The 20,294-nt window shown below is 46.6% G+C and overlaps 5 protein-coding genes across 5 annotated transcripts; 3 read left to right on the forward strand and 2 right to left on the reverse strand.

Moving 5' to 3' along the window:
* The first annotated feature begins 465 nt into the window (after positions 1-465).
* Positions 466-1,149, forward strand: KVR01_007175 (uncharacterized protein). Its single transcript, XM_044781965.1, has 3 exons — positions 466-766; positions 825-1,065; positions 1,131-1,149. The coding sequence occupies exons 1-2, from the start codon at positions 753-755 to the stop codon at positions 1,039-1,041; spliced, it is 231 nt and encodes a 76-aa protein (XP_044643428.1). The 5' UTR covers positions 466-752; the 3' UTR covers positions 1,042-1,065; positions 1,131-1,149.
* A 6,229-nt stretch (positions 1,150-7,378) lies between these two features.
* KVR01_007511 (uncharacterized protein) lies at positions 7,379-8,819 on the reverse strand (the record flags this gene model as incomplete). The annotated part of the gene is made up of 4 exons (XM_044790763.1): positions 7,379-7,951; positions 8,007-8,267; positions 8,335-8,621; positions 8,702-8,819. The coding sequence occupies 4 exons, from the start codon at positions 8,817-8,819 to the stop codon at positions 7,379-7,381; spliced, it is 1,239 nt and encodes a 412-aa protein (XP_044643764.1).
* Positions 8,820-9,620: 801 nt separating this feature from the next.
* Positions 9,621-10,910, forward strand: KVR01_007219 (uncharacterized protein). Its single transcript, XM_044783502.1, has one exon. The coding sequence runs from the start codon at positions 9,791-9,793 to the stop codon at positions 10,709-10,711; it is 921 nt and encodes a 306-aa protein (XP_044643472.1). The 5' UTR covers positions 9,621-9,790; the 3' UTR covers positions 10,712-10,910.
* Positions 10,911-12,630: 1,720 nt separating this feature from the next.
* On the reverse strand, positions 12,631-15,269 carry KVR01_007119 (uncharacterized protein; the record flags this gene model as incomplete). The annotated part of the gene is made up of 9 exons (XM_044781455.1): positions 14,537-15,269; positions 14,038-14,462; positions 13,881-13,980; positions 13,485-13,545; positions 13,340-13,429; positions 13,077-13,258; positions 12,930-12,979; positions 12,793-12,873; positions 12,631-12,752 (listed from the first exon to the last, which is right to left on the reverse strand). Exons 1-9 carry the CDS (start codon positions 15,085-15,087, stop codon positions 12,631-12,633), a joined length of 1,662 nt encoding a protein of 553 aa, XP_044643372.1. The 5' UTR covers positions 15,088-15,269.
* A 2,031-nt stretch (positions 15,270-17,300) lies between these two features.
* Positions 17,301-18,472, forward strand: KVR01_007352 (uncharacterized protein; the record flags this gene model as incomplete). Its single annotated transcript, XM_044784191.1, has 2 exons — positions 17,301-17,414; positions 17,639-18,472. The coding sequence occupies 2 exons, from the start codon at positions 17,301-17,303 to the stop codon at positions 18,470-18,472; spliced, it is 948 nt and encodes a 315-aa protein (XP_044643605.1).
* Positions 18,473-20,294: the final 1,822 nt, after the last annotated feature.

A 20,294-nucleotide genomic window follows, 5' to 3' on the forward strand; every position in this document is an offset into this window, starting at 1 on the left:
ATGCATCGCATGTGCATCATCTGGACTCGGTATGCTCTCATTCTTGCCGGTACTTGGTCGTTTCCTTTCCTGTCGCGGTTTGCTCACCGAGGATAGTCTGATGGCTCCCATGCATAGAAACACGAACTGAGATTCCGCAGCGTATTGACAGAGTGATACGGAGAAGCAAAACCATCGAGCAATCCCCACAGATATCCCGCCTCGATCTACAATACATCAGATGACGATTTGTTGGTTGTCAGATATGACTTGTCGTAAAACGGCTACCCGCTGAAGACTCGGACCGCAATATTGGGCGCCTTGTCCCTCGGAACTTGGTACGAGGTCAGGATTTGACAGGGGCCAGGGTTATGATCTTGAGACAGCTCATAATAGCAGTGTCCAGTGGCATATACCGAAAGGGAATGGCTGCCACGGTGAAGAATGCCTCGCGGGCGTGCATTGGCCGGATTTCATGCGCGGATGCATGTACCGGTTGTTCCTGTGAGAAAAAGCAAGCAGCATCATACAGTAGGACCCCCAAGCAACGTGGATTGAATATTACTCCAGGGTACGCGGCCGCAGCTGCAGCTGTATGAGAACACAGCGATGCAAGTGAGTTTGATGGGGGAAAATCACACTTTATAAAGCCCGAAGTTCCTTCTCTTCTCGAGTTCCAAACCGTCTTGTAAAGAAACACATCGCACGAAATGTTTCTCAGTGGACTCTGGTGACTCTTTGTGGCACAGCGGAAGTATAACTACGGTGTGACCATGGAAACCCCAAGGTTGGTCCGCGCCCATCTGCTGACGCCAGGTTGCATTTCAGGTGCTGACCACGGACAGGGACAAACAGTTTCCAACGCGAGGTGATCGGATAAGCAACCATAGATTATCGTCTGGGCGGCTGGAGGCATTTCTTCAAGAAAAGCCCCGAGATGGCAACATCACCGTCATGCTACCTGATTGCACCCCCGTCGTCAAGACCAACCGCAAGCAGAAGAAGAATGCCATGAAAGAGGAGGTCAAGCTGTTCAGCACGCGATACGTGAGCAAGCGCTGAACAGTGGGGGCTAGGTGCTGTCAGGTATTCCCGTGTCTCATCTCTACCCACTCGGGCGCCGTCGCACAATCTCATCATAATTTACTTAGGGCCCCCACCCCAAGGCCCCTTGTTCCGCATTTGAGGGTAGACATACGGACTGAACCTTTTTTTTTGGGGGGGGGGGGTTTCCTGTTTCTTTTTGGCTCCCAATGTTATATTAGCCTGACAGTTGGACAAGAGAGAATATCATGGTGTGTTGCTTGGTGCTATCACATGAAGTTCCTTTGCTATGCCATTTATCTCTGCGAATTCGAGTTCCCAAGCATAATCTCAAGGTGTGTTACTTCCTACTGGATGTTCCAGTAGGCAGGACGTTTCTCCGAGTCCAGTCTTTAGCCCCTGACGCCTCGGCTACATGTGCTGCACCAGCTTCGTGAGGCTGAGACTCAAAGCTTGATAATTAATCCAGGCTTTCCTGCCTCACACCCACCCCAGATGCCAGTTCCATTTTCCCCACACTGACGTGTAGCATTTCTCGCTTGACACCGCATTCAGCTCTGTCCCCGTGGCTCCCATTGCCAAGTGCGAGTGCGTTGGCCGGTGTGATGGCTGATGGTGTAGTACAGGAGCGGGGTTCGATGGCAAGGCAATTCTCGGCTCATCTCCGAGTTCTCTCAAATTCCGAGGGAAGTCACAACGAATAAATCCTGAATGACGAAAGAAGAAAGAAACCGAGGGCCAAATACAAGTCAGAAAGGGTGTGCATGAGCCTGGACAGTAGGTTCAACACACTTGTAAGGAGTATTCAGGCCCCTTGATCGGTACAAAACCTCCGGGGGCCGCCTCGTTCCTCTCTCACCGGTTCTACAAGTCGAATCAAGCGATCAATGAAGGGATGTGAAAGATGACGACGTGGTCCCTTTCCGCCATGTTGCACAGCAGAACTCGGCTTGTCTCCCTTTTGCCAATGACAAGATTTGACCGCGAAATGCCATACCTGATCTCAGTTCCGCGTTCGCCGCCGTTGCTAACCGTTTCAGCTACCCCAGCTCCCCTCACTGGCACTGGAGTCTAGACCTACATATGGTTACATTGTGCTGCTATCTCGAGTCACACGGCCAGGGACCAACATCACCCCATGATCCAGGCTAGACCGACTGCCAGTTCTGGGGACCGGAACTCCATACATCTCATGGTATTACATGTATGCAGATAAAAGGAGACAGTATATACGACCAAAAATTCATTTCCGCCATTCCTCATATGCGACATACGCACTATGTTGACATACGTCGAAGTTGCAGCAGGACAAGGCTCTGGAGCCGCATGAGTAATGACTGGCATTATGGCCGAGCCCAAAACCAATAGGAAAGCCCCCCGACCCCTGTATGCGGGTACAGTACACGGGCCTACCAAGGATTAAAGTTCAAGCATCGCTGCGTCAACCGGGGAAACGAATGGCAAGGGTGATGTGGATCCATATGTCTGTTGAAGGCCCAACACGCGGCCAAGATGGGGGAACAATAGAAAATGGTGACACTTGGAGGAATAAAGTGCACTTCCAGGGAGCCAGTGGCCGTCATTATGAGGCTGGCCAGCTAACACAATCCCAACAAAAAGGAAGTTGTTACCAAACCAATCAGGCTTCCAGGTCATTCTTTACTTACTCATGACAAGGCGTCGAGCAGGCGGAATCGAGAAACTGGCCCCCGGGCCACAGCCAAAAGTGACCAGAGTGCAATTGAGTCGACCGGTGGAGCATATTTCTGAGATGGAGGAAAAATATGTCCTCGTGAATTTGACCGGATGGGCGGCCCTGATGAGGGCAGCTCAAGTGGTAAATTGAGGACTTGTTGAGCCCGGCGATGGTATTGGCGACACAAATGTGCTCAGTGTAACTCCATGCGCTGATACAGATTGAGAGACGTGACAGTCATACGATTTCTCTCGACAAAAAGCGAAAAAAGCAACCTCAAAGGAATGATCTCATTTTTCAATACTATCAGGTCATCAATCGGTCACTCTCGTTGGCAAGTTTTGCCGTGTGGGAGACAGCATTTCTGCTTTCAGACCGGCTTGGCCGGGTGGCCAATCAAACGCGACGCATCAGAGATGCTGACCAATAGGCCGAGACTCAGCCTCGTCTAAGTCATCTCACCCAAGCCCGACCCTCGCCGCCACCTCAAATTGGGCAGATGTGCATGGCTAGCGTCAGGCACGCGAAAACGGTAAATGCGGCATTCCTGCTGAAGCCCTGACGATTATTCGATACATTACTCCCGCCTCAATGAGAATTCGGTGCATGTTGAGATACCGGTATGCTTGGATAAAGTTATGCACCAAAGTTGTGCAAGGAGCACTTGAGAATTCCGATAGGAGAGCAACATGGATCGAGAGTGCAGACGAGAGGGTCATTCGTTCTCCCAGGCATGACGTTGTTGGTTGCTTAAGTAGTATGACTGCTGAGTCGAGGAGTTCGCTCGTGTCTGACTAATAAGGATTTGCAGGGCTTCTCAAAAACTCACAAGCCACTGTGGCAGTCCGTGTAGGACTACTAGTAGCATTGTTAGACAGAGGAGAATCACATGATGACTGACTTGACCATGATGTATTTTTATCATTCCCACTCATTTAGATCACTGGTGCCCGTAGTTGAGCTGATTAATGCCTGGCAGGGAGAGTCGTATGGCCAGAGCAAGGCGGGCAGAGCAGGGTTCATGTGTGTTCCGGGGCAGACGAGAGACCCCCAATCCACCCTGGTGCAAACCTTGGCGGACCACACCCGCTTGCCTCAGCGCGGCTCTCAAGGCAACCGGGTCTAAGATTTACACAACTCGATTCCAACTTAGACGTATGGCACTTCGGCTCCTCCCAGGCGGCATCCGGCTGAAACAGGGTTTTGGAAATCCCACGTGGGAATCCTTCGAATGCAACGCTAAACAGTCAGCCAAACTTGACCGGACGTTGGCCGTCGTTCCTTTTTTGACATACCAGTCATTGCCATTCCCGACTATTTGCTTTTTCTGATTTTGCGGGTATCTCTCCTTGACAATAGATCGGATGATCTTTTCTTCATTTGATGTTTCTGCAGTGGTCCGCTCACAGCAATGATGGGAATCTGTGCGTGCTGAGCTCCGTTGTGTCCCCCAGAGCTGAACTTGGGAACGCAGAGATGAGAATGCAGGCGACGTAGTCATTTCACACTCGATAGCAAGATATATAAGATAGCATGGCCCTCGAATGAATGCGAGAAGATGGTTCTCACCAGTCGTCATCATCACAGCAGCGTTTTCATTATCTATAGCCTCAGCGCTTACTCCTCTACCGTCATCAGCAGCGAATTCCCAAGTTTCCCGCGTTCAGCTGTGCTTGGAACATTCCGCCTCTGTATCGTACCCGCCCCTCCCCAGAGCGGCTATTCAGACCGTGCACTGAGCCCTACACAAACAAAGTGACAAAAGAATGGACCGGTATGTTGCAATGCCAGTGCCTGTCGCATCCAAAAGCTAAAATGGATGCGGATAAGCACGACACCCAACGACAACAGTGGTGGAGCACCCAAGAACCAAGCTCTGTCCTCGATCCGAACACAGCCATTCCTCAGAGAGCCATCCCGTGACGGGAACACCATCGTCATGATCCCCGATCAGACTGGCGACGAGAAGGCGAGACAGCAACAGCAGACTGCAAGTATGACAACTAAAATTGCGTCATTCGAGCAGAGGTTTGGGAGTTGAAAGGCAGCGTCGCTGATCATGGCGTGAGTTTTATCCTCATCTGGCTGTCCAGGGCAGATCTCTTGTCACCAGCTCTAACGCTCGGGTCTTGGTCAGGCTGACACGTGCATGTATGGACGCAGAATACAAGCAGAGGATATTGTGCGCATCTTGTTCATTCATATTACTGGGTTTCAATCGTGGTTTCAATTTCTATGTTTAAATAGTTTCATGTTGTCACCTTGGAGGATTCTGTCGGCACCAAATCTGTTGGCCGGTTCCAAGGCTGTGCATTCTGCATTCCGATTCGTTTGGACTTCACTCATAATCGTGACCAGAACGGCTTTTCTCAGAGTTTGTATACAATACGACTTACTTCTGCAAAGATGTCTAACTCCACGCTTGTCAAAACATCAAGCTCAATGTGATCAAGGTGTATGTGTGTAGCCATGGCTGCCAAGAATAGGGATCACAATTTCGCTTCTGCAGGCATCGGTCACCCAGGGTGGCTGGCCATTTCTAACCATCTAGAACAGGCCCACCGCGCCCACAATAGTCAGAATTCAATTGTGACGATGGCCTCGGGGACCTTTGAGGAGTCGATTTTGCTGGAGGTCCCCGCTCGAGGAGGGTGGAATGCCTCAAATCCGGTTCGACGGCAATGAGACATTCACAACCTGTGCGATCTGCACGAGTTCCACACGACCTGCCCGGGATATTGTCCCAGGAATAGCATGGACCTTCTTTCATAACCTGAGACCTACCGCCTTCCACAGTCGGTACGAGTGGCTTGCAGTTCTTGCAGTGTCCTGCCTCTGGTGACACTGCCTTGAGGGTTCCGGGCATTCGGGCCGTGCATAGGTGCATGTGTAACGAGACAGGGACGCAGGGAAAGAATGCTCGAGACCAATTTGTTGTTCAAGAGAAGCGCCGTCGACTCTTTGTGTGATTTCCTGATTCGAACCACGCCCAAGCACATGCCAGACACTAGTTGCCCATCACAGCCGCATGCAGAAGTCTGGGTTAGACGAAATAAACAACGCCCCCAGCTGCAGGTAAGCTGCCAAATCCTCAGCTCCCAACCGGAGCATGCATGGTTGACGAGCACAAAAGTGTGTGCCGGATCCGCCCGACCGGGTTGAAATCAGTGAGCAGCTCGCTCTTACTTGCTGTGAGCAGCAGCCACCCGCCGCCCGGTGCAACAAACGTTGGTGAAACGGGACATGGGCTATTGTAGCATGTGCATAATGTGGTCCCGCACCCATTTTTCAGCCACGCGAGCGTGATGGGAATGTGCCACAAAACAACCCCTAGAGAGTGCCAAGTATCACTAAGGTCCAGACCAAAGATACGAGCTCGAGTTCGCGACTGCAGACCAGTGGTTCTCCTTGCACTACAACGTTGCAGATTTTCGGCCTAAATCTCCCCCACCGGTCGATAACAGGCAGTCGCAAGTTCTTGTCCAGCTGAAATGTTCGGAGGTTTCATATGGCCTGATCAATTCTCACGCGCTTAGAGAGGCTGGCGAGAAGCCCAATGGCCAAGCATGACCCCCATCAGAGCTGACTGATTGGGACGTACCTGCATTGGGGTTGCACAGCTGACATCAGCCTATGCACGAGGAAAATAAGGTGGGGGCATGAACACGGTGTGAGGTTGATTCGGTCACATTCTGAACAGAGATATGCTTATGAAATGTGATCGTCTCAACCTGTCAAATTTGCTTGTGCTCCACGCATCTGCAAAGTGCATGGGTGGGTGATTCGGAAACGCGCATGCATACATAGTGCAGCTGACCGCTCTGGGCTGCCTACAGTGCCCTAGATACCGAGGTTATCCTGGTTTGGCAGAAGATGGTTGGCCAGATTAGGTGTGAGGTATTCCCAATCTAACTTTTCTGCTATGAGTACTTGCGAATAAACAGTGGGCTTTCTCCATAATTATTGATAATCTGTAGATAGCAGCTAAACCAGAAGGAAAGGTACAGCGGACTACCTAGGTACCTAGGTAACTTTATGCACATGCCAGGATGACTTCGGGATCCTAGTGTACTGTAAGTAGTTGACGTGTAGATCCGTATGTCATCGCCTTGTCATTCGAGCCGATGCCGGGTTTTCCAGGCTTGGCTTGGTTGACTGTCACATTGTCTCGGAGTAGGTGATAGGAACTGTGATAACTTGGATGACGCGATTTAGATCTGTTGTCAGTCAGAGTAACCACACATGTGTACTCTTCGACCGATTTAGGTGCCCTGCCTCACTTCTATCACATCCCAGGGTTGCTCTAGCTCAAAATGCAGATGATGCAGTCGCGTAATACGCTGGAGATGTATATACTCACGGCAATTCCAAGCTCGACTGATCATGAGGGCAAGTCTGAGGCTCGGATGTCCATTGTTTGCCGTCGAATTCTGTGCTGACTTCTGCTCGTCTTTCCAAGCCACGCCAGTGACATCGACAGGGGTGACTTGCAGGGACTATTGCTTCTAAGATACGGCAACCATAGTCTGACACTAGACCAATCTTGCACTTTCGATATCTTCAGAGGGCTGGGCTTGGGTGGGAGGTAGTTCTCAAATGGCTAGCTGGTCCTGAAAGTACCGCTTCGTACGGGTGGTACTGATTCTGTCAACACGATACCTAAGCCAAAGACGGCACGCTTCGACATGAGCTGATCACCGCGCTCATTATGTCCAGGTAGTCCACCACCACATCATCATCCCTATGTAGATCCTGCTGCACCCAGATGGATTGGATTGTGTCTTTGACCCCCTGGATGCTCCGTATGCGGGTGTCCCTTTGGGTTCTTTCAATAAGATTGATGATGGCGACCCTCTGCTCATCTTTTTGGGCCTCGCAGGCGAGAATCAACAGTGGAAAGAAATGCTCGCAACTGCAGTACTGCACGGGTCCCGAAAATGCGGAATCTATCAAGGAGTCGAGGTCCGCCGCCGGCTCCCATGGGCTCTGGGAGGCTCGCGCCAGATATATCTGTGTTGCCATCTGGTACAACTCCACCGCGAACTTGGAGTCTGGATCAGTGCTAGTTTGAGCCGAGTTTGCAGGTATTTCTTTGATCCTTCTGTCCATATCCTTTAGGTGGGCTTGGTACTCGCCGGTCGTGCTCCTCGGATCCCGAGGATCGATTAACGTCTCACTGATCTCGGAAAGTAGGTTGAGTATTGCAAAGGTGGGGTTCACGGATGGCATATTCTAAGCAGCGATAATCAGTGTTTAGCGTCAACGGGTCAGTCTCAATTTGACGTACTGGCCTATATTGCGTCAGTGGCAAATGCTGAATATCCTGTGTTCTGTGTCCGATTCTGGCCGTGGTGGTTGGAACCAATGACTTGTGACGCCAATGATGCATGGTAAATCGAGAAATCGTTTCATGGTATTGGACCCAATCAAGCAGATGACCAGCGTTGCTCCCGCATGGCTGATCCCTGAGTCCAGTGGTTTGTATCACATCCATTGCTCCCCATGTGTGCACAAGCCATTCACCCGACGCCTCCAGGGGATTTAGGATCTACAGTACGAGCAGAGATTAGGCTGGGACCTTCCACTCTTCAGATCACACTTCGTCGGAAACTTACTTCGAATGCCCCCAATATCATAGACGCAGCCACGTGTTGAGTGGCCTGTTCCGAGGTGAGTGGCTCACCTGCCACCGAAGCGGACAGAGACTGGATTGCCTGCACCTTCAGCTGCAAAGCCTGTTCATTGATACCGTAGCGATGAAGGGAGGAGAAGGCAAGCACCGCGTATAAACATGCGAGCCCCGAAACTGTGTCCTGTGTCATAGCCATGCTTAAGAGGATGTCTCGGATCTGAGAAGGCCGTTGACCGAATGTTACCAAGGAGAGATGGGCGAAATGTTGGACTGGTATGTTTTAAGTATGGTAAGTTATAACAATTTGCAGCCAGGCACTTGAATATTTCACCGTAAAATTCAGCACTTACAATAGTGAACCAGGTCCATGTCGCGGACTTGTTTCTGGGGCTGCCTCCGCAATGGTGGGGGCAGTTGATTGAGGCTGCCAGCGTGCTTTTGTCCGGGCAGATAGCCATACATTTCCATCTCCTGACAAGTCGTACTGATAAAGAACAATTTGGTGTACTTATTGTCAGTCTGTTCGGAAGCTTTCAGAACTGATGGTGACGTATCGGCCCTTAACGAACGTCTCCGGTCATCCTCTCTGGGCCAGGAAAGACGCATCTCATACCCTTGGCAGACCCGTCGGGTACGGACACATTTTGCGCAGGCCGGGAGACCACCATCACATTGGATTTTTCGAGCTGTGAAAGCGCTGTTAGCCACGTCTTGCAAGTTGTCACATTTTTAGGCTTATTTTGCCCTTCGCTGAAAGTACTGACCGGAACAAGTCCAGCAACCTTTGCGAGCTCTCATTGCGGCCGCGGATGACTCGGTATTACCTGTGCCCGACGTGCCGAGTCCAAGAAATCAACGTCGCGTAGTGTGGAAGCGGTCGTTGACTTCAGTGGGTCTCACGAGGTCGGAGAAAGTTACTTTCGGTGGGTCGCTGACGTTCTGGTCTAGATAACTACTCTTGCCAGGCAGCTAAATCCTCAAGCCCAGTCTGTTTTGTCAGCTCACCCTAAATCCTTCTGAGACGCATTAGTCTACCACAAGATCCCTGAATGCGGCCCGTCTATGACGAGCCCCACGCGAAGCAACTTTTATCGAGGCTAAGAGCTGTGAGGACTCCCGGCGCTTGTCCCTTTTCAGCTGCTTGCTTACTTCGGGCTTCACTACTCTCCATTGCCTCATGCCATAGAAGACAAATGCGAGGCGCCAAAATATTAAGAGGTGCGCAGATTTGCGGGAGATTATGAATCAACGGGAGGTGTGGTCAGCCACGGAGCATATTGCTAGGGCTGCATTTTCAATATAAATTGGTGGATTCCTGCTGTGTTCTGTACAAGCAAAGCCTGTGAGATCACCAGAATCATATTAATCAACTCTTTGAATCACAAAACATAAGCTACACTGGCACAGATACAATATCTTGTCTACAATATATCTCCAGAATGGCAACCTACCTCGTCACTCAAGCCACCGGCCAGCAGAGCCGTTCAGTCATTTCACACCTCCTTGCGGCGGGTTTTAGGATCCACGCAGTGGTGCGAGACCTTCAAAAAGTCCCCCCGAGCCTACAGGACTCGAACATCATCCTTTTCCAGGGGGAGAGCAAGAACTACGAGGACATCTTCAAAGCAGCCCAAGGCTATAAGGGGGCCTTCTTGAACACCTTCCCCTACCCAGGGCTGGAGGCTTTGCAGGCCAAGACCATCGTTGAGGCCTGTCAGAAGGCCGGCGTCGATAGGATCGTAGCATCCACAACCCACGGAGCTGGCAGCAAAGCCTTTTGGGATGACGAGGCGACCAAGGAAATCAATCTCCATGACTACTATTCCTCCAAAGCAACAGTGGAGGAGATCGTCCGAGCTGGCGGGTTTCAAGCCTACACTATTCTCCGTCCGGCAGTCCTCCACTTCGACTTCTTTGTGCCGGGTGCCTACGGGAACTTTCCCCGCCTTCCCAGCGACGGAGAGCTAGACCACCTGCTCGAAGACGGGGCCCGGCTGCCTTTTACTGACGCAAACGACATCGGCAAGTACGCGGCAGCGGCTTTGCAGGACCCGGTCAAATTCGGCGGCGAGGAGATCGATCTTGGGAATGAGCTCCTCACCGCCGAGGAAGTTCGCGACATTCTTATCCGAGTCAGTGGGAGACAGGTGCGCGCGACGAAGCGGACTCCGAAAGAGGTGGAGGAGATGGGCATCGCAGTGTTCGGTCAGGCGTTCCATCTTATGTCGAACATTAAGGATCTGAGTTGGACTAAGGCATGTGCCAAGGAGACCCAGGAGAAATTTGGAATTACGTTCACTTCAATTGAGGAAGCGCTGCAGAGGGACAAGACTCTTCTTTTGGATTGTCTGCCAGCCTGAAGGGCCTCCTAAAACCAAATTTTTATTTGTCATCAGGAAGAAGGTGTGTGAGTGTTTATTTGTATGATGTGGGTAGTCTGGGATCGTGTCAGAATGTAGCACGAGTACTTTTTGCTTTGATGACAGACAGTGAGATATGGCACTTCGTGGGTTAATATGTCATGTATTCGAATCTTCATCCCAAATTTGGTGAATTTTGAGAGGCCATACCACATCGGCATTGTTCTGGGTCTTGAGCGTTCACCACCGTATGAATGCGCTATGTATGTCCTCGGACGTATACGGAACAGAAGCAAAACTACCTAACTGTGATGAAGAAAAGATAAGCCTCTAAGATAACCACTATAAAGTGTTGGATGGTAAGAAGACAGCCGATTCCAAACACCCTTTGGAAGAAGAGCAGTTCTGCTTCTTTCTGGCAACGTCGCTTGGATTCAACAGTCTGGGACCTAAAAGCGAAGAGATTGGAGGCGTGATAGCCCTTTTCTATGGCAGCGATATCCCTGTCATTCTGCGCCAGGAGGGTGACCACTTCGTATACAGAGGCCGGGCATAACGTAGGCAGCCTAAATTCCAACCACCCCCTAATTCCAACCACCCACTTTTAATACAAACTACACCAAAACACACCTACTTTTTAAACTACTTTATTAAATCTAAATTAAATCCTATAACCCTAACTCTAAACTTTATAAATAACTAATTAACTATATTATTATATAAAAATATTAAATAAATAAATAAATAGTAATATTATTTTTTAAAAAAATTTTAAACTTAAAGGTTTTAAAATATTAAGAATTACTAATAAAATATTAAGAGTTTATAATTAAATTAATATGAGATTTTATAAAATAAATATTAATAATAAAAATTATAAAAGAATTTATTCTTATATTATAAATATTATATAATTATATATTAAGCTACTTTTACTAATATAATTTTATTTTTATAAAATAAATATATTAATAAATTCTTTAAAAAGTTTATATAGAAAAAGTAAAGATTTTAACTTTTAAAAGATTATTAATACTTTTAAGTAAAACTCTTATATATTTAAATAATAATAGTATTAATTAAAGTTTTTTTTAAAAAAAGTAAAGTTATAACTAATTTATTTAATTAATTATAATTAAAATAAGTTTATAATAAAAAATATTAATATTAATAATATAAGATTTTATATATTTCTTAATATCTTAAAATACTTTAACTTTAAAACTTTTTTTAAATATATTAAAGCATAAAAATAAATTTTAAAATATTTTTATATAGTATTTAAAGTAAAATACTATTTTTAAAATTTAAAATTAGGGTTATAGAATTTTATTTAGATTTAATAAGGTAGGGTAGAAAAGTAGGAGTTTATATAGAAAAGGCAATCGAAATCAGGGGGTGGTCGGAATCTGGGCCGCCCACGTTAGATCAACGGGATCTTGCAAGGGGAGTTGTAGAATATCTACACCCATCCGCTGTTGGAGGAGCAGGATTCTATCATATCGTGATGTATGAGCTCGTAATGCCTCTAGGTAGATAGTGCTCCCACGTATAAATTTTCCAATTTAGTGTTATCACCAGTGTGGAGTACTGACGCAGACATATAGTGTCTTCAATGACGTCTGCAAGATTGACACATTAACTTGTTGTCGTGACAAGTGAAATCTGAGCTACAGCCAGCATCAGGTCAGGTGCGGTTGGTGATTTAGTTTTGATTTTTGTGGAAACTTCGCCAGTTAAGCTGGCCATTTCATGGCAATAGGTCTTAAGAGAGAGAAAGGGAGCAAGAAAAAGGGGGGAAACCCGGTCCCGAAATCATAGGTCACGTTTAGAAGCTCCTCATTGAGACCAAGTGTCCACAAGTGTCCATGTGTTCCGTTGTTTGGTCCAAGTTAGTTGCCCACGGATGTGTAGTTCACCTACAACTTGAACATAAAACGCCCGGTTTCCACCTTGGTCGGTCTTTGAGCGCCTTCCAAAACCGCCTTGGCGAGGGCAACTAGCATCAAATCGCTGCCTGTATTTTTCATGAGCTCGAGACCTAAAATGCGCAACAGTGATGTGACTTGAAAGAAACTTACCGGGGGCACTGGCCATTGAGGCCACAATAGGATTGTACTCAGTTCTCTTGCTGATCCTAGACTCGTACGGGGTCTGCCCAACTACAAAAAGCCATTTAGCAGGCGATACGGTGCCCTTAGGACAATCTCACACTCACCCGGCACGACTATTTGAGCCAACCCTTGCATTGATCCAATGTAGTTTGTACTGAAGGCACCAACAACACCCGGGGGGCTGTCCGGAGTCAGTCAATCTGTCTTCGCTTTGGCAGATGAGAGGGCTGCTACATATGTATGGTGCTCACCTATTTGGCTCGTCGCGGTATTTTGGGTCACCGCTACCAACCGGGAGGATCAGGATTGCGTCAGAACCGCCACCGGCTTCCGGCTTCATTACAGCGTCATGAAACCAGCGACGGTACACCTCGAGCTCCTTGAGAGACTGTTCCTTCTGCTTGAGACTAACTTCCGCCCCTCGATCCCTGTGCTGGGTGTTAACATATCAGGTTCCAGTATGATATGACAGCTGTGGGGTTTCTTGCCATTTCCAGCGCATATAGGGTCCCACATAAACAGGCTTGTCAAACTTCTGTTCGTAATCTTTGCGAAATTGTGAGAATTCATTGAAGCCATCGTAGTAGAAGGGGTAGTATGCCGTCTATGGTTAAAGTGTCAGCAACCGATTAAGTGGCCAGACAGTGGATCCAACCTACCTTGTCGATGTATGTTTTGAAATCTTTACCCTCTGCCTCAGGTGGGGGACACTGTGACCACCTGTCCTCAAGACTGAAATTCGTCCGCTTCACGTCTAGGTAGTTCTCAACAAGTTGAATGAACTCTTCGACAAGAGACTGTTGTGCCGCGTTCGTGTGGGGAAAGAAGTCCGTGCAGTATAGAAGTCGTTTTGGGAACTAAAATGTCAGTAGAGGCAGGGATTCTAGGCAGCGACTATCATACATTCGTCTCTGATTGATCACCCAATGAGGGCAACGAAGATTTGATCAGGCTCTGGAGTCCGCCAATACTCCTGGATAGGAGCCCTAGTGTGTCCATGGATCTGTGGCAGGTTAGTTCCCGCGTGGAAAAGTTCATATCAATCAAACACATACCTGCAGGCAGGATAGATCCCCTCAAGCGTATCAGTCCCGGTAGAGACTCTCATCCCAAACAAGCCATTGTAAGCCGCAGGCCATCGTATACTTCCGCTTGCTTGAGTGGAGAATCAGTGAGTACGCTTGAATTAATTGGCTGGGTTGAAGAACGTACTATCAGTACCAATAGAGTAGTCAAGCCAGTCATAAGTGGCCAGACTGGCACCACCACCTGTGGTACTGCCCGAGGGGCTCTGGTAACCGTCTCCCCTTGGGTTGAAGGGAGCGTGGATGTCGATCCATTGGTCTGTGGCCTCTTCTGAAGATGCGAACGAGCACATCTTTGTTTTTCTGACGATGATTGCCCCAAGGGTGATGAGTTGCTGGGCATATTTGGCAGTCTCATTCTCTACCCCGTAAAGGCTGCACCATGCACGATTATTCTGGGTAGTTTGGACCCCTGCTATCTTGAAGTTGTCCTTGATGCTGATTCTTTTGCCAGCTAGCGGCCTTTTCTTCGTTGGTATCGAATAAAGGCGACTGGGAACTGCCACTTGGCGCCAGAGACCTTTCCCACCGGTGAGTTCGAGGGGCTCAAATCTGTGAATTCCAAGGAATCATCAGCGCCCAGGTCCATTAGCTAGTGGTAGCTTTGGGCCATCAACGACACTTACCGGCCCGGATCATCCTCCGACGGTACAAAGGTAGTCGCAAAAGCATCCTGTACGTCAGGGTAGAGCCGCCAGGCCTGGGCGATTTTGTTCTCGGCCGTCAAGAAGTAAGGCCCTGGGGGCAGATCGGTCTGGACTGTCATAACATCAGTCGGGTTCCAGTACCCGTTGGCAGTCTGTATTCCCAGGCCACCCCAATTGATTTGCGAGTTCTCGAAATTCCAACCTTGAACTCCCTGGACCAGGACAGAGTCAGTCAGGAAGTCATCCGAGAAAACGTCGTCATCTCGCCGAAAGGTCTCGATATCTTGACGTAGGGAGTCGTTTGTCGAACGCTGACCGACTGAGAGGAGAACGGTAGGTTTGAAGGCATCGTGAAGGTTGGCTGAGTTTTGACCAGCACTTGACTTGACGATTGTCTCCAAGTGCGGGCCAACATGGTAGGTGGCATGTGTTAATGTCGCCACTCGATGCCCACAGGTGGAGAGAGAAAAGATTGGGGCCATGGCCAGGGCAGGGTGTGCTGAAGACTGCACCAAAGACCTATGAAGCATGGAGACGACACCCGTGGCCCAGGTTGCTGTGCTCCCCGAAAGAATAGGAATCTGAGCATCTTGCACAGAGCAGGAGGCTCGAGGGAACCTTGGAACTTTGGCCGGTCGCACTTGCTCTTGGTTGGTGCAGCAACCAGAAAGCCTGTGATGTACCTCCTCGTGTTCTTCATCCAACAATTAAGTCGTGGGTTCTGAGTGATTAGGTGGATTTGTGGTCCAGCTCAAGGTACCTAGGTACCAAGAGTTGTTTGCAGTGGGGTAGTGGGTTGGTTGCCTGATCTCGCCCAACTTTGACCAAAGACGCCTAACAGAATGTAGAAGGATGGTTGGACGGTCGACTGTTGGCAAGGCATATTTGTACCTGTACCTATGCTTTTCGTCATCTCCGCTCTTGTCATACCAGCCAGAACAGCTTGCCCGTGGTCTTGGCAGATTCAGATGCCTCACTTGGCTACAACTACGCAGCATCCAAGTGGGCCAGCGAGGTCTTTCTCGAGCGTCTAAGCGCGTGCCATCCAGACTGGCGCATGGCCGTCCATCGTCCGAGTTTCGTCATCCCAGAGACTTGGCATGAAGCCGAACCTAGATGTCATCCGTGGGGGTTGGGATATAGTTCCCTTACGGACAGTTGTTGAGGATATCATGAACGCCATTCTAGAAGACATTGTTCCGAAGGGAAATGCAGACATTCCAATACAAAATGGTCAAGTACACGGAAAGCCTCAGTCAACAGGAGGCGCCGGGATAGCGGGCAGGAACAAGAGTTTCCGGGTTTTGCACCTCCTTAGTGGCGTCCAAATTTCGACGATGGCCTTGCGTGAATGGTTAAAGACACAGGCTGACAGTGACAGAGATCCGGAGCAGATGTTAGAGGGCAATACAGATGTGCAGCAGTCAGAGCGTACAAAGCAAGGAGAAAACAAACGGGAAGTTGGGCTGGTGGAATGGGCTAAGGCGGCCGGTGACCTCGGTATGCATCCCACGTTCGTGGCGATGTTTGGAAGTCTTGCAGCACTAAATTGAGGGGGGGGGGGTTTATATTTCTAAACGTCGTCGAGCAGTAATAGTTCACATCAATTTAGTACTTGCTAGATTGAGAAATATTGAAGTACACGAGTAGGAATTTGCGCGGGTCTTTGAAAGAAGAGGAGCAAAGAAATCTTGGTAAGAGCCAGAATTCCCCTGCTCCTTTCCAGGCGGTTTCTTAAAAAGACGTCCTTGTTGATGAATGTGTGTACCAAGGCATTAAATGCATTTTAAACCCCGTTTTTGGTATGAATTGTTCAACGATTGCAACAAGTAGTCAAAGACTATTACCCTACCAACATGGCCCATGATTTCGTCCTCACCTGGGCAGAAGTGCGCCAGCGGCCTAATGGGGCGACAGCAAGGTTGTCTTGGGGAAGGGTTCGTATTAGGTCCGCAGATTACAGTCCATGACGATCTCTAAAGCCAGTCCATTGATCATTGAATATCGTTCTTCATTCTTAAGACTCATACTCACTTCATTTGTGACTCCCTGCGAGTGCAATAGGGTAATCGTACCTAGATGCGATATGACTCAAGACATCCTCTTCTTCATCAGACCCGGTTGCTTTAAGCCGCGGAAGCTTCTGCAAGTCTCATACAGCACCATTCCATCACATACAATCCCTCTCGGTGACGTAGGTGATCCAATACTGGACCGGACTAAATCCAAAAAGCAAAAGTGTAAGTGAGGGGACTTGCCCGCGTTTTGAAGTGCGGCTGTATTGTAACCATGTATGTGATTATCCACGCCACCTTTCAATTCACGTGAAAAGCCTAAACGATGTGCAGGTTACTAGTGCACCACTAGGCTCGTCTGTAGGTCACAGTTTATAGTGCAGCAGGAGTGATCAGTAAATACCCGTTATGCCGCTTCAAGATCCTATTACCTTGCAATCTTCCAAAGCATGACATTTTTTTAATTACACAGAGTATGGACCGCGGTAAATGCAACCAATTAAGCTCCGCTCGGAGCCTTGTTTAAATGGAAACGGGCTACCAATCTCCGCAATTCCCCTCTCGCCCGACTTGGCTTCAAATGTTACCTTGATTGGAGCATAAATGACACCGTAGGCCCGATAGATATCTACTTATATATCCGTGAAAGCCTGGTTCTATGGAAACAGTTCATTGTTATTTCAGTGATATTCCTTCCTGACTTTCAACTTTAATCAAGGATACGCAAGATGCGATGCTCTGCTACTGCTGTTCTAGCCTGGACGACTACAGCCCTCGCGGGATTGCGTCGTAATGCCGAGGACAAGCAGTACACTCTAGAGGCGACTAACATAAAGGCAAAGGTGAGTGACTAGAAGTACTAAAACTAATCATCATAAAACTGGCGATTATTGAGAAATTACTAGTTTATCACTTATGGTGCCTCGATTACCAATCTGTGGGTCAAGGATAAACACGGAAAGGATGTCGATATTGTTCTTGGATATGATGACATAAACTTTTACCGCATGACACCCCCTGCCCAAGAAGCGTCTATGTGCCATTTTCTGATCTCCATCTAGCCAAGGACCCAAGCCACCCGGTCTACAACTCCATACCTGGCCGATATGTCAATCGCATTGGACACGCCCAGTACTCCATTGACAATGTGACTTACCACACCGAGAAGAATGACGGGAGCAATACTCTACACAGCGGGAACAACAACTGGTCTTGGCGCTTCTGGGACGTGACCGACGTCTCCGACGAGAGCATCACCTTCTCGATCCTGGACAAGTCCAACACCTCGCTCAACATGATCGGCGACGTCAAAGCAAGCGTGACCTACACCGTCAAACCTAATAAGTTGGACATAAAGATGTCGGCCAAGTCGCTGACGGGTAAAACCCCCGTGATGCTCACGCACCACACCTATTTCAACCTCGACGCCTACAAGGACCCGGAAACGCCATCGATATGGAACTACACCCTGTCCATGCCGTACTCCAAGCGCTACCTCGAGATCGACGGCGGAGCCCTGCCCACTGGGAAGATTCTGACCGCAGCCCCTGGATCCGTGAATGATTTCGCGTCCGCGAAAAATATCACGATTGGACATGCCGCCTCGGACGCCAGCTTCAAGAATAACTGCGGCAGCGGCTGCAACGGGTACAATGGCTACTGGCTGTTTGAGTCTGCGCCCAGAGGCGCCGCGGTTGTGACCCTCGCCTCAAAGTATAGTGGTGTCAAGGCCGAGCTCCGCACGAACCAGCCCGGTGTTCAGCTATACAGCTGCTGGTGGAGCGATGGGACTGCGCCGTTGAAGAACAGCACCCAAGGACTTCCGGGAAGGTCAACAGTCACAAGTGGCAGCTGCCTCGCTGTTGAGGCACAGGACTACGTCGATGGGATAAATCAGTAAGTTTGACACAATTCGAGACAGTGTGCCGGCACACATTCTGGGCAGCCCTTGAGTCCAAGGCACAGTATCCTGAAGGTAGAGGCAATGTACTAATGTAACGATACAGTCCTGAATGGGGCCGTGTCGATGAGGAAATTCTCGAACCGGGCGAGCTATACAATTGGGAAAGCTCATGGACCTTCTCAACGGTGGAATGAATTTAGCATGAGAATGAGCTGCAGAATCTAGTTGATCATTCTTTTAGGATCGAGAAACCCATTTCAGCAACCTCGGATCTTGTTGTATGTAAATACCCTTGCACGGTGATGACGTGAGGATTGTCTCGAACGAGATTGATACCTTGCATATCAATCTGTGCCCAATTTAGGCGCCGTGCTGTTCATTCTGCTAGACGGACTTGAACCGCACCTTCTCCCTTTCCCCTTTCACGGTGGAACGGCCAGGCAAGAAGAAGCAGAAGTGTGGCCAGAGATGCCACAGCCTGGTGTGATTGATGTGATATTGGTGCTGGTGATCTCAACAGGATGAGGTGGGACGGTATAGAGTACGTTACCGCCAAGCCGGTAACACCCTACAACTAATAAAACTTTTAATCACAACTATTAAACTTTAAATAAGGCTTATATATTTAATTTATATACTATAAACTTAATTTAAAAATTAATTTAACCTTAAAGTTTATTTTTATAATATATTAATATAATATTACTAATTTTCTTTATCTTTACCTATTAGTTATATATAGATTAATATTTTAATAAATTTATATTATTTAAGTTATTAAGCTCCCTATATACTTTAATAAATACCTAATTTAAATCCCTTTAAATATATTAATATTTATAAGGTTTAAGTTTTTTAACTAATATATTTAAATAAGTATTCTCCTTTTTTAAAGTAATAATTTTATTAAAAGAAGTTTAATACTTTACCTACCTTATATATTATAGTTTAAACTTTTTTAAACTTAATTAATACCTTTAATTAATTAATTTATTATTATAATTAAGTTTATTATTTTTAAAAGTTTAAATATATATATTAATATATATTTTAAAATATAATTATAATATTATTAATCTTTTTTAACTTATAAATTCTTCTTTATATTATTAAGTAATTAAAGATAATAAAGGATTTTTAAGGATTATATGGAATTATTCTAATAGTTAAAAGTTATTTAGAATATTTTTTATAAAAAGCCTTATTAAAAGTCTATTTATAATAATTAATTATAAATTATTTATTAATAAATATTATATTAAATATAAATAAAACTTTAATATACTCTTTATAAAAATATTTTTAATAATAAAAATAGATCTTTATTATAAAGTTATAAAAGATATAATACATAAAAGGGTAAATAAAGAAGGAAAACTTAATAGTATTAAGCTTTAACTATTATTAAAGTTAATATATAAGTTAAAAATCTATTTAATATTAATAAATATTATTTAAACTTTTTGTTAAGTATAGTTTTATATAAATAGACTTTAATAAACTATTTATAAAAGATTAAAACTATAAATTACTTATTAATACTCTTTATATATTATTAATTAAATATTTCCTTAAAAACTATTAATCTTAAAGGTTCTTACCTTTTAAAAACTATTATAAAGATTAGTTATTACTTATTATTAATAATAGCTTTAATATATATAAATTAATTATTAAAAGTAATATTAAAGAAAGTTATTATAAAGAATTTAATTATTTTAAATACTTAATAATATTAAATCTTTTATTTAAATATATTAATTTTATTAATATTAATAATATTATAAGTTTTAACTTTCTTAATTATTATTATATAATT

The sequence above is a fragment of the Diaporthe batatas genome (assembly GCF_019321695.1).
Source record: "Diaporthe batatas strain CRI 302-4 chromosome Unknown Contig00008, whole genome shotgun sequence".
Classification (NCBI taxonomy): Eukaryota; Fungi; Ascomycota; class Sordariomycetes; order Diaporthales; family Diaporthaceae; genus Diaporthe; species Diaporthe batatas.